The 11,723-nt window shown below is 49.3% G+C and overlaps 2 protein-coding genes across 8 annotated transcripts; one reads left to right on the top strand and one right to left on the bottom strand.

The window, feature by feature from the left end:
• Window positions 1-794: 794 nt before the first annotated feature.
• Window positions 795-2,810, top strand: LOC111067629 (alpha-tocopherol transfer protein-like). 5 transcript variants are annotated; one of them, XM_022356812.2, is made up of 5 exons: window positions 861-1,266; window positions 1,326-1,433; window positions 2,088-2,232; window positions 2,291-2,504; window positions 2,569-2,810. In XM_022356812.2, the coding sequence occupies exons 1-5, from the start codon at window positions 992-994 to the stop codon at window positions 2,721-2,723; spliced, it is 897 nt and encodes a 298-aa protein (XP_022212504.1). In that variant the 5' UTR covers window positions 861-991; the 3' UTR covers window positions 2,724-2,810. The 5 variants fall into 5 exon arrangements, with proteins under 5 accessions (XP_022212507.2, XP_022212505.2, XP_022212508.2 ...); XM_022356815.2 differs by lacking the exons at window positions 2,088-2,232; window positions 2,291-2,504; window positions 2,569-2,810 and adding exons at window positions 1,509-1,636; window positions 1,705-1,829 and having other exon boundaries at window positions 795-1,266; XM_022356813.2 differs by lacking the exons at window positions 2,088-2,232; window positions 2,291-2,504; window positions 2,569-2,810 and adding exons at window positions 1,509-1,636; window positions 1,695-1,829 and having other exon boundaries at window positions 795-1,266.
• On the bottom strand, window positions 2,543-11,253 carry LOC111067628 (protein kinase C-binding protein 1). Of its 3 annotated transcripts, XR_002607128.2 has the most exons (10): window positions 11,047-11,253; window positions 10,754-10,947; window positions 9,252-10,362; window positions 9,009-9,175; window positions 8,856-8,937; window positions 7,450-7,630; window positions 4,774-7,385; window positions 3,702-4,712; window positions 3,244-3,633; window positions 2,543-3,184 (listed from the first exon to the last, which is right to left on the bottom strand). XR_002607128.2 is itself a non-coding variant. In XM_022356811.2 (9 exons), the coding sequence occupies exons 3-9, from the start codon at window positions 10,335-10,337 to the stop codon at window positions 3,439-3,441; spliced, it is 5,334 nt and encodes a 1,777-aa protein (XP_022212503.2). In that variant the 5' UTR covers window positions 10,338-10,362; window positions 10,754-10,947; window positions 11,047-11,253; the 3' UTR covers window positions 3,241-3,438. The 3 variants fall into 3 exon arrangements, 1 of the variants encoding a protein (XP_022212503.2); XM_022356811.2 differs by lacking the exon at window positions 2,543-3,184 and having other exon boundaries at window positions 3,241-3,633; XR_002607129.2 differs by lacking the exons at window positions 10,754-10,947; window positions 11,047-11,253 and having other exon boundaries at window positions 9,252-10,715.
• Between the last annotated feature and the right edge of the window lie 470 nt (window positions 11,254-11,723).

The raw sequence follows: 11,723 nt of genomic DNA, 5'->3' as shown, positions 1-11,723 counted from the left end.
CAGTTATTCTTCCATATTTTTCGCCTTGCTTTTTTCATTATTTAATGGAATATCCTCTAGGCCCCATGTGTCGCATGATAAATTATTTTCAGTTGCCCAAAACATGAGGTTGTTCATTTATTACTTTAGTACTTTAGTACTCAATTTGGTAACGATCTATTTTGACCTATAAATTTTGCATACATTTTGAAGATTTCTTAGATTTTTTGTAGATAAAATTTCATGCACAGACCTATACATTGTATACTTTTATTACGTATATGGCAACCTTCAGTGGATCCCAAAAAACACTCATCACAATTCCCTTTCGCCACTCGAGCATCACATTTTGGATTTGATGAAGGAGCTGGTACCCCTCGACCGGCCCCAGCACACGCCATGCGAAATAATAACAGGCCATTCGCCTTGGATCCGACCGCCCAATCACTTGATCACATGTTATGCAACCCAAAAGATACAAAGATACAAACAGAGCGACAGAGAGAGAGAAAGAGAGAGGGATAATAATAAAAAAAATAATAACAGCATTGCCAAGAGAGAAGAAAAACTACATTTTCACGCAAGTGGATGGATGGAAGTGAAATGAGCCGATGACGACGACGACGACGATGAACGAAAGCCAGTTGCAGTTTTCCCCCAAAACAGCGTCTGCTGCCTGCTGTCTGCCGACTCGACTAGCCAGCCATCAGCACACGCCACGCCAGGCGACGCCAGTATGGGTCCCATCTCCCCCCTCCTACCATCTCACAGCCCACAACTGACTCCCGATCCGATCCCGAACGTAGTTGAAATTGCATGCCGAATTCGCCAGACAACAGACAACCCAACCAGTTTCACTTGCGAAAGCAAACAGCTTCCATTTCCATTTCATTCGACAGTCGACCGCCGTTAGCTGGAAACGCGTTTCGGGCCCGAGCATCGCTAAAATCAAAAGTACTCCTCGTACGCGCAAACTCCCGCAGATCCCATCCCATCAGTTCAGGAGCAAGAGATGAAGGAGGCCGATCTGGAGGAACAGTATGCCCGATTTCCGGAGATCAAGCGGTCGGAGGTGCAAAAGTTTATCGAGTGGATCCACGTCCAGCCGCACATCTCGGATCAGTTTTCGGAGGGCGAAGCCCTGCATTTCTTCTACGCCTGCCGGTACAGCATGGAGGTGGCGAAGCAAGTGCTGGACATCAATCTCACCGCACGCACCCACCTAGATGAGTTCTTTGTGAACCTCGACTGCGAGCGACCGGAGCTGCGACGTGCCATGAAAACAATGTAGGGCCTAGCTTGAGTACTGAGAATTCTATCCAAATTATTTCCAAGTGTAATTATAGTTCTATTGTGCCCCTGCCTGGCGCCACTCCCGAGGGCTATCGTGTGATTGTCACCAAATTGGATGACCTCAATGCCTCCAACTATAACTTTGCGGATGTCATGAAACTGTAAGTGAAGTCAAGAGAGTCCCGAAAAATTTGTGATTACGTCCCGAATACTTCTGCAACTCGAACACTATTAAACCTAGTGGAACCTAGAAGAAAATCCTTTCCTTTTTTTTGCCAGATTTCTGCTTCACCTCTCTTGTGGCTATCTTTACCCAGGCAATTCTATTTATATATATATTGCGAATTCAAAGTCAAAAAGCAATGTACTCGTAATTCCCCAAAACACTTGCTTGACCAGTCCGAAAATGATTGCCAACTTAGTTAATTGCAGTTTGCACGTCATTTGGCGAGCGGGACGGGTAGCGTGATTATGACAAGGAATACGGTAACATGAAAAGATTAAGGTCCGAAGTGTTTAATGTCAACAGTGCACACCCCGAACACAACCCCAACCCCAACCCCAGCCCCGAGAAGCGAGCCCGAATAGTTGTCTGTGCACGCACACAAAATACAGATACAGATGCAGCAGATACAGTAGCACACTCACTGAGATACTCATTTATCTGGCACTAGCACAGACCTAAGTAGATGTGTGCGATCTGTATAATGGTTGCCAATTAAAATATAGCAATTAAATTAACAATTTTAACGGGGGGTACTAATATCTCTATGCTAGCCGCATGGCTAAACGATCGGAGTTCTGTTCACTTTCAGATATTGCATGATATTTGACTTCTGGATGTACGAGGATGGCATACAGCCCGGACATGTGATTGTAATCGATCTGAAGGGCTGTGCCCTGGGGCACTTGGCACGCATTGGATTGCTACAAATGAAGAAATTCCTTTACTACCTGCAGGTGACTTTCCCGACTTGACTCTTAGTTAAACCAAACGTTAGACGTTCCTTTGTTGTAGGAAGCGGCGGCTATACGACTGATTGGTTTCCACTTTATCAACATTGTGCCCTTCATGGACAAGATTATGGCGCTGATGAATCCGTTTATGAAGAAGGAGCTGACAAGCGTTCTCCATATGCACAATGACATCAATGATTTCTATAAATTTGTACCGCGCGAAATGCTGCCCAAGGACTACGGCGGACCGGGGGAGGAAACCAGTCTGGCCAAAGGTGAGCCTTAGATTATAGTTTGCATGGATTTTATCTATTATTATATATATTGACACATTTGCAGAGATATATTACAAGAAACTGTTGAACAATCGCAGGGAAATGCTTGAGTTTGAGACGCGCCATCAGGTCAATGAGAAACTGAGGCCTGGAAAAGCCAAGACCGTCTCCGATGTCTTTGGCATTGAGGGTAACTTCAAGAAGTTGGACATTGATTGAACATTTTGTGGCATTACGATCATCATAAGGGAGAATTCATTTTGCATTACAGGTGTTTGCTAGCATAATAAAATGTGTGTGTGTGTTGTAATTGTTTATCATTTACTTGTTTAGTGGATAAATCAAGATTGAGTAATCATTCGAACGATTTCTAACATGTAGTTACATTTTAATTGCTATCTTCTGACTTCAATAATGCAGCTTTGCTTGTTTAAGTATACATACAATCTATGTAATCGATGTAATGTGATTGATTCTGTTGTTAGTGAGAATGTGGATGATCCTTAGGTGTGTTTGCAACTCATACTTGCTATGCTTAGCCTATCTACTTAGTGTAGCTTTTCTCTTACACCTATCTTTTAAAATTACACAAAAATGACTTTTTTTTATACACTCCTTCGGTGCGAGATCCTCTTCTCGTAATCTCTGGTAGTCCGTTGCCAAAGACTTAATGATATTATCTGCAACAAAAAAAGAGGGACTTTAGTTATGTAAATGATATCAGGTGTTGTAAATATACTTATTAAGGGTTCTCCTTTATTTAATACGGGGTTACGGGGTAAAGAAAAAAAATAAAAAGAATCTCTTTTCTGAGATATTTAGAATATCTGGGAATTATGTAGAAAAAAAAGATGTCCTCATCCATCACAGGCAGTCTCTTCAGGTGGGAAATTATGTACTCCTTACAGTTTACAGTCAGTCCCAGTCCCCTTGCTTACTGCTGAAACTGCATTTGGTTCACTTGGTTGTGGCGCATTCCCATCGTACTGTTGCCATTGTTGGTGTTGCTGCTGCTGCTGCTGTTGCCATTGCGGTTGCGATTTTGACCTCGACGACCCGAGGACTTTGGCTTTGGCGGCTGCTCCGCCATCACAGTGTACGGAATATTGTTGGGCAGAGAGATGGGTACCTGCATTTCAATGGAATGAATGAATGTCACTGATTATTCGGACGAGGCAATGGCTGACGGCAACCCACTGGTATATTGTAATGTTGCATGGGCATAGGCTGGGGGGTGGGCAGTCTGCTGCCATAGTTGTACGTGTTTATAGTGTTACGCGGGCCGGCGGCTATGATGGTGGCAATATGCGGGGCTGAAGATGTCGGCGCTGGTGTTATCAATGAGGTCGTGTTGACCACGTTGCTGACTGATGTCGAGGAGGGCTGCGTAGCGCTGACCACTGGACGTACGTATGTGCTGGATGGCAGTCCGGCCAGCAGGGGACCAGACTGTCTGAGCAAACTCTCCTGACTGGCGGGATGAGTGCTGAGTGACATGTTCTGCCACTTTTTGGGGGCTGGCCCGGCAAGAGATCCACCAGATCCCGAACCCGATGCGGTTGGCATCGGAATCGCACTGGTGACTGTCCGATGCAGTTGTGGGGTGGGGATCGCGTTACTGGGTGCTGGCGTTGGGGCTGGTGTCGGTACTGGTGCGGGTACAGGTGTCGCTACTGGCATCGCTGTAGCCATCGGACTGGCAATCGCTGTCGCCATTGGACTGGCAATCGTGGGCTTGGGTCTGGAGCGAGTGGGCTCTGATACCGGCGGTGGCGTCAAATCGATCGTTTCCCCCAGTCCCAGAGCGGCGGCCTGGCCGCAGGTGGTCGAGTGACGTTGCCAGTGCATCTGCTGGCAGGGATAGTCGCAGTACGAGGTGTTCCAGCAGCAGTAAAGCTGCGCCTCACGCATGCAATTGGCGCACCACTGTTTCTTCTTGGTTTCGTCGACGGCATGATTGCGTTCCAGTGTGCTCTGCTGACGCATCTCACAGATCACGCGCTTGTGCTCCTGATCCAGCGTCTTGTGCAGCTCCTTGACTATCTGATCGTTGCAGCGCTTCATATCCGAAATCTTGCGGCTGCACTCCTGCCTGAGGCGCTCGTTCTCCAGGGTGAGACTGGTGATGCGAGCCTGCAGCAAACTCTGATCACCCGCCCCCAGATCGGTAAGCGTGTCCTCGATTACGGATATGAAGTAGTCCGTGATCTGCAGGAAACAAACGAGTATTATTTGAGCGTATGGAAATTATGTTCAGGGATTGGCTAACCTTGTATGCATTGTCTTTGAGACGTTGAGAGACGGGTCCGGCATGCGATGGATAGATTTGGGAGCCATCCGACTGCAGCGGACCGCAGGGACGTGGCACCAGCTTGGGCGGACCAGAGCGAATGAGTATTTCATTCAGAGCCTGGAACGAATCAGTCTGTCGCGACTCGCTCACTAAGGTCTCGTTGGGCAGTCCGTTCAGTGCGTTGGCCAGTAGGCCGCCCGGTTCCATAGTGGGCGGCATGGAGGTGGCTTGAGAAGTGGACGTGCCCATCTGGGGCATGCTCAGACCCGCCAGCGGCGGTGGCATTGAAACACCAGAAACACTGGTGCTGGACAGTCCAGGACCAGGAGGAATGGGAATGCTTGGTAGGAACGTCGAGTTCTGGAGCGTGCTCTTGGACACGGCTCGCAGGGGAGGAACTGGTATCGTCATGGGGCTGTTCAGACTGCAGCCGTTTGCCTGCTCCACCGGTATGACCACCATGTTGGATCGCAGCAGGCTCGATGTGGTTGGGGATGTGGAGGGCAGACCACCCAACGACGGTGGCATCGGCGGCACCGGTTGAGTGGAATTCATGTTGCGGTCACTTTTTTGTCGCAGATTTGGCGGTGCAGGTGTCGGCGGCTTGCTTACCACGTACACGCCAGACACGCCAGGTGGTTTGACGACCGGCAAGGGGCCTGGCGAGTGCGCTGGCGAGGTGGAGGGTTGCCCCGACAGAGGCAGAGGGCCATATGGTACGCCCCTGCGTTTGGATGGTGCGTCCATGGCCTTAGCCGCTGCCTGCTTGTGGCTGATCTTTTGGATGGATGTATCGCCCACATAGCGCACTGTGGGCGTCTCCTCGCGCATCGGTTGCGCTGCCTCCACTCTGACGGCCAGGGGCTGTGACGGCGGTGGCGGCATTGCCTGTGGCAATAACAAGCAACGTCTGTCGATGTGGGTCTCTATCTCCGGCTCTGTTTCCGCCTCCACTTCCTCCTCACTGAGAATCTCCTCCTTGATGGTCACGAGCTCCGCAACAGCGGCAGCAGGCTGAGCCTCGACTGGTTCTGGCGGTGGTGTGGGCACAGGCACTGTAATCCTCGGTTCCTGCGGTGGATTAACCTTCTCTTTTGGCTCCTTCTGTGCTTTCTGATTTTGTGGCTTCTCTGCCGGGGGCTTATGTTTTTCCTTAGCTGGCTTAGGCGACTTCTTGGCAGACTCCTGCGGCTTGGGGGCTTCTTCCTCGGGCTCGGGTTCCGATATCACTTCGGCTTTGACTTCAACTTCGACAAATGGAATCACTTTCTTGATGAGCTGCTCCTGCTGGCGTTCAACTTCGGACCTCTTCATGCCCTTTGCTTCGGCTCTCTCCGGTGGCTGCTTGGGCGCTGGCTTGGCGGCTTCCGGAGAGGCGGCGCCACTTGTTGACGAGGCACCCTGCTGCTGTTGTTGTTGCTGCTGCTGCTCGCGTGGTATCTTGGTTATGGTCACGCCTTGACGACGTCTAACAATATCCACCCATCCGAGGGGATCGGGCGCGGTATCGTTTTGTGAATCTGAAAATTGTAAATGCATCTCCGACCCAGAAAGCAGCGACGACTCGTCCTTCTTCTCCTCCTGCTCATTAGCCCGATTACTCGCTTGCTGTTCCTGTGCCCGTGCCTGTTCCTGTTCTGCCTGCTGCTTGCGTGCATGTGTGTGCTTTTCGCGACGACTCGACTCGGAGGTGCCGCTGGTATCGCTCAAGGAATGTTTACGCCTCTTGCCAACCACCTCTGGACTCTCCATGGAGCCCGCGGCGGTGGGTGGTGTGGTCTTTGCTGCCAGGTTCTTCCGCTTGAGCAGCACTTTGCAGCGAGAGTCGGTCAGCGATTCAGCCGAACGGGGTATGACCTCGTAGTTGTTGCTCTTCTGCTTGACATGCTCACTGCTGGAAGCCGGGGCTTCTTCTAGGCCTTGAAGCTGCGGCAATGGTCGCGGTGGTGGCGGCGGTGGCAGCTTCTTGGCCGGACTAACCGACTGATCGGACTCATTTCCCGACTCGGTGGCCTTTGTCTTCTTCACAATGGACAGCTTATCGCCCGCCGTTTTGCGAATAAGAAACTGCAGCGGCGTCTTGTTGGCCGGCTCCATGGTGCGATCGACGGCCGCGTATACGCCTGGCATCATGTCCTCGACCTGCTGCTGCTCCACGACCGGATCGTAGGGGGTGCGATAGGGGGCGTAGCAGAAGGAGCCACTCTTACGCTTGATATGCTCAATATGCACCTCCACCTCAGCGATGCAGTCGACCAGTTCTCGGGCCATGCGACGACTGGTCTGTATATTGGGATTCTGCGCCGAGTACAGGAAGCAATCCTTCACGTGCACATGGGCGCGATCATGCTTGCCAAAGAAGCGCACGTTCACCATGCCCTTGTCGGTCAAGCCCATAGCCTTGGCCGGCCAGTAGGGGAATCCCTTGAGCTTGGCCCACAGCAAGAGATGCGGGTGGCGGCACACCTTCACGAACCACTCGTCGCTGGAGTTGGCATTCAGATAGCACTCGGGGCAGGTGTCTATCTCCATGGTCTCCTCGCGGCACACCTTCAACAACTGCTTCGCCGGCGTCTCCACCTTGATGTCTGCAAAACGAAAGCAATCGAAAGGTATGGTAATGCGGTCACAGTCTGAATGCTGCTCACGTACCGCCAGAGTCCAATATCAGCGCATTGTGATGCATCCACTTGACCTCGCTCATGAACGCATCCGCAGAGTCAAAGACGTTGTTCCTGATGCACTCGGTCAGGGTCTCGAAGCTCACGGTATGCACAAAGAATTTTTTGTAGGTTTCCGGCAACACATCCTCGGGCGCACGCAGCTTCGGGAGCTGCAAGTGTAGGAGAAACAGGAAATTGTATTGCTTAAAACAAGTTTCACGAATCAAGGCAGCCCCTCTGAAGATAAAGGCATGAATTGTTGCCTCTACAGGGGTTTCATGCTGCTTGAATTAACTAAAATGTAGACCAAAGATAGGAAATGGTCCATAAGAGAAGGCAAAACATAAATGGACTCTATTATGTACATGAAATTACGAGTGTTTAGCTCGTGTAATTGTTTCCAATGCCCAAAGGCTGGCAACAGACGGCGATAGCATTAAATGAATTAATTAATTAATGTTTCACGCTGCGCACATTTTAAGCATATCCAACGAGAGAAAGTCCCACTCCAAAGGCCTTCATAATTAACTTTTATTTAAATTGGTTCTTTGTGGAAACCATTGGCCTGCTTCGTGTCCGTACATAATATTACATAAATTCATAAATGCCCCCATAAAACGTACGCTAAACGGTGGAGAAACCAAGTCAGAAACCATGTGGCCACGGCAGACTTTGAAAAGAAAACAAAATGCGTGCCGATAAGTAGTGTATTAATGGGGATCATTTCCACAACTCAAACTATCAGTATCAAGTAAACTAGCAAGAAAATAATATATCATTCGCACAAGTATGCCAGTCTGTGGGGCTCTTCGCTGACCATTGAATGCAGATAAGTAAAGCAGGGCAGCGCGTACGGCACGTGAGTCGTAAAATGATTCCAAGTATCGCTTGAGCATACATGTACATATGTAGTTATAGGCTAGAGCTTAGACAGGGCACGTAGGTCATTGCAGTGGAGCCTTCTACGACGCGTTAGCACAGAGAGCGAGAGATAGAGAGAGACAGAGAGAGAGAGAGCGAGCGAAACCCAATAAACCAGCGAGTCATTTCAGGTGTCTACTCGAAGTACATTTCGTCACTGCACAGATAGTACTAGTAGGAGGAGCATGAGCGAGTAGAAGGGGGAAGAGAGCAAGACACACACACACACACAAAACGCCGCACATCGAAAAATAACACACACACACACACACACGGAGACACCCATCTCGTATATCTCTTACTTTTTGCTGTTTGTGCAAAATATTTTCGCATGATTTTATTTTAAATTGTCAAAGCAAACGCAAATGAATGTGTCGAAGATAATGAAAAATCTTGATGTGGGAATGATATACATACAAATATATATATATATATACACTTTTACATGTATATGTATGTAGCATAAACACTTACTCCGCGTAATAGCTTCATGCGTTCGAGCGAAAAGAACAGCAGCTGGCTCAGCTGATCGGCGGAGACTTCGTTGCGGCGCATCCTGCTAAATGGAAAACTTGTTTGTATAAAGAAAGATGCTTTGCATTTGCAGGGAACAAATGTCGAGGTCACCTTTTGGGGCCAGGTTCGAGCAGCAAACACTCGGGACACTTCCAGTGGCTATCGAATTTCGTCGTGGCTGGCCTTACGCAATAGCTATGGAACGAGCGAACACACTTGCTGCAAGCCTGTAAGTCTCCAGCTACCCGGCACTTCCAACAGAAAGGATCCCAACCTTTCTAAAATAAACGAAAACATGGGAGAAGATATGAAGATGATGCACCGACAGTTTTTCATTTTTTTTTTGTTGCTTACCCGTGGTGGCGTCTTGTAGATGTGCATCAATCGGTCATATACTATGTCCTCTGGCTCTGGCTCCTTCTCTGTATTCGAATTATTGAATTCCAAGAACGTCGACAGATCGGAATCTTGCTCACCGCCCGCCGAGGCGTTGATCCAATCGCTATCGACCTCGTTCACAGTTTGAGGATTTTGCTCCGATTCCGGATCACTTATGATGCTGTCCAGGAAGGCGCGTTGCTTCTTGGCAAACTCCGCGTTCTCGGTGCGTAGATTGGCGCGTTTCGCCGGGCGCTGCTCCTCATTGCTGCAGCTGTTGCTAAGCGAGTGGCTCTTGCTGCGGGAGCGATGACTGGAGCGTGTCAATTCCACAGTTGAGTTACTGTTACTATCTTCGCCATCGAGTCCCAGCTGGCGTTCTCCGCAATCGTTGGCCATTGAAAGGCCCCGCATTTGGCGTGCTTTCTTCGCCAGCCTCTGGCCTTCTGCCCAATCGGTATCTTCCCCGTCCCAGGACGGGTTTGGTATGCTCTTGCTGCGTGTCTTAAACTGATTTTTCTTGCCCTTGCTGCGGCCCCTGGAGCTGGAGGAAGACTTGCGGGACGACACCTCCTCGGCTTCCTGGGCCTCTTTCATTAGCTGATTTGTAGCAAAGCGCGACTTGCGGCGCTTCACCTTCGAGCCATCTGCCACAAAGTGGCTGAGCACCTCCGACTCCATTTGTGACTTCTGAAGGGCCACCATCTCCTTGGGCACCTTCGGCGTCTTGACCTCCTTCGGCGTTGACGATCCCAGTGGCTTTGGGTCCGCCTGAACCTGCAGGTGCGGCTGCGACGGCACCTTCGTCAGCTTCATCGTCAGCGAGGGGCCGAGTGCTGACGAGGGACTGGAGTTGGAAGAGTTGCTGCTGCCAGCAGCCGACCCCGGTGGGGCACTCACCACATACTTTTGTCGCTTGTGGGGCATACTGGGCTCCGTATCATGACTGTCCCCCTGAAGGAGCAGCACTGGCTGGGGGCTGTCGATGGCGGAGAGGGCCTCGAATTCAGGACGCGGTATCGAGTTCACGCTGTCCCTGCTGTTGCTGCTGTCCGTTTCCATGTAGATTTAGCAAAGCTCCGCTTCACTGCAAAGATTATTAACGATGATATGGGTAATACTAGAACGTGCGCCCCAATTCCAACTGCGAGAAATCACGACTGGGAGGCCGTGAACGAACAGATGTGACGAATACTCAAAATGGCAAATCTATGTATAAATGCAAACTGTCACGCTGCCCGCCTGCCTTTCGGTGCGGTGCGGTGGTGCTGCCTGCTACTAGGGCTGTGGTTGTTCTTGCGTGTTGTTGGTTTTGCCGTTTTTGCTTCTCTTTTTTTTTTTTGCGTCACCTGAGCAACTTCAGCGAGTGGCAGCAATCGCTTCTTAAAATCTGTTCAAACTACGCATCGTGGTAAGCCTTTACACACACACACTCGCACACAGAAACACATGCATTGGTACGTTCACGAGGCACCCACCTTCAGAGATGTGATCCTGGGAGGATGTCTCAATGGCCGGACGCGGCTGCTAGGCGGCTACCATGTCGGCGAAACAGAACAGCAAATATTTTGAGCGAGATTCTGGTCCCACTCTCCCGATATCGAGTGTTTTCCCTGGCGACACTGCTGCTGCTGCTCTTTTTGTTGTTGTGGCTGCCGCAATGTGTGTACATCTGCAAAATAAAATGTGCACTCGGTAAATACAAAGTTATAGTTGCTGGCTGGCTGGCCGTCAAACAAGGGAGCGAGAGAATGAAATATGTGTGTCTTACCAATTTCTTTTCTTGCGACGGCCGTCCACGAGTCGCTGTTATGGTCTCTTTTCTTGCCTCCTGCACAATGATCAAACAATTTCACACCACAATTCTGACCCAGATTGTGGCCTGTGTGCAATCGATGCACGTTTTCCTTATTTAATTGACGTTTATATTTATTTTTGCAAAACTGCCGCGAACCTGCCTTCTGCCCGCAAGAATTGTTTCCAGTGTGGCCGCATTTGGTTATCGCTGGCAGAAACATCGATGTCAGCATCGATATAGGCGGTCATATTCTTTGTTTTTGTGCAAACATCGTTTTAGTTTCGATGTTTTATTCATGTTTTCAAAAAATCCATCACTACAAAAAAGTCGCGAACTTTTATTAAAAAAAATAAATTGCCTGTTTGCACCTGCGCTATTGCGCAGATGGGCTTATGAGTGGAAAAAGCGCAGGTGCATTAATCGATGTCTCACATCGTTTCTGCCTATCGCTACAGTGCGAAACTATCAACCCGGTCAAAATAAGAAGATATAAAAATACAAATTTGGCGCGTTAAGAAATTAAATTAAATTAAACTAAACAATTAATTGATTAAAATTCACACATTTTCATTTTATCCTTTAAAAAATACTTTTAACCAATCTGATGTTTTTGTGAATTCGCCGCAATTTCGCTCGTTTTCGCCGCTACA

Source organism: Drosophila obscura, unplaced genomic scaffold (assembly GCF_018151105.1).
Source record: "Drosophila obscura isolate BZ-5 IFL unplaced genomic scaffold, ASM1815110v1 contig_192, whole genome shotgun sequence".
NCBI classification, from domain to species: domain Eukaryota; kingdom Metazoa; phylum Arthropoda; class Insecta; order Diptera; family Drosophilidae; genus Drosophila; species Drosophila obscura.
Note: the sequence above shows the minus strand (reverse complement) of the source record. Positions and strands in the feature narration are given on the sequence as shown.

Excerpts from the sequence above, each read along its gene's own strand:
- LOC111067628 (XM_022356811.2), bottom strand. The coding sequence starts at position 10,337 with ATGGAAACGGACAGCAGCAACAGCAGGGACAGCGTGAACTCGATACCG. Across the intron at positions 7,386-7,449 it reads GCTGATATTGGACTCTGGCG|ACATCAAGGTGGAGACGCCG; the intron begins GTACGTGAGCAG and ends TTCGTTTTGCAG. Across the intron at positions 4,713-4,773 it reads TCAAAGACAATGCATACAAG|ATCACGGACTACTTCATATC; the intron begins GTTAGCCAATCC and ends TGTTTCCTGCAG.
- LOC111067629 (XM_022356812.2), top strand. The coding sequence starts at position 992 with ATGAAGGAGGCCGATCTGGAGGAACAGTATGCCCGATTTCCGGAGATC. Across the intron at positions 1,267-1,325 it reads CGACGTGCCATGAAAACAAT|TTCTATTGTGCCCCTGCCTG; the intron begins GTAGGGCCTAGC and ends GTGTAATTATAG. Across the intron at positions 2,233-2,290 it reads AATTCCTTTACTACCTGCAG|GAAGCGGCGGCTATACGACT; the intron begins GTGACTTTCCCG and ends CCTTTGTTGTAG.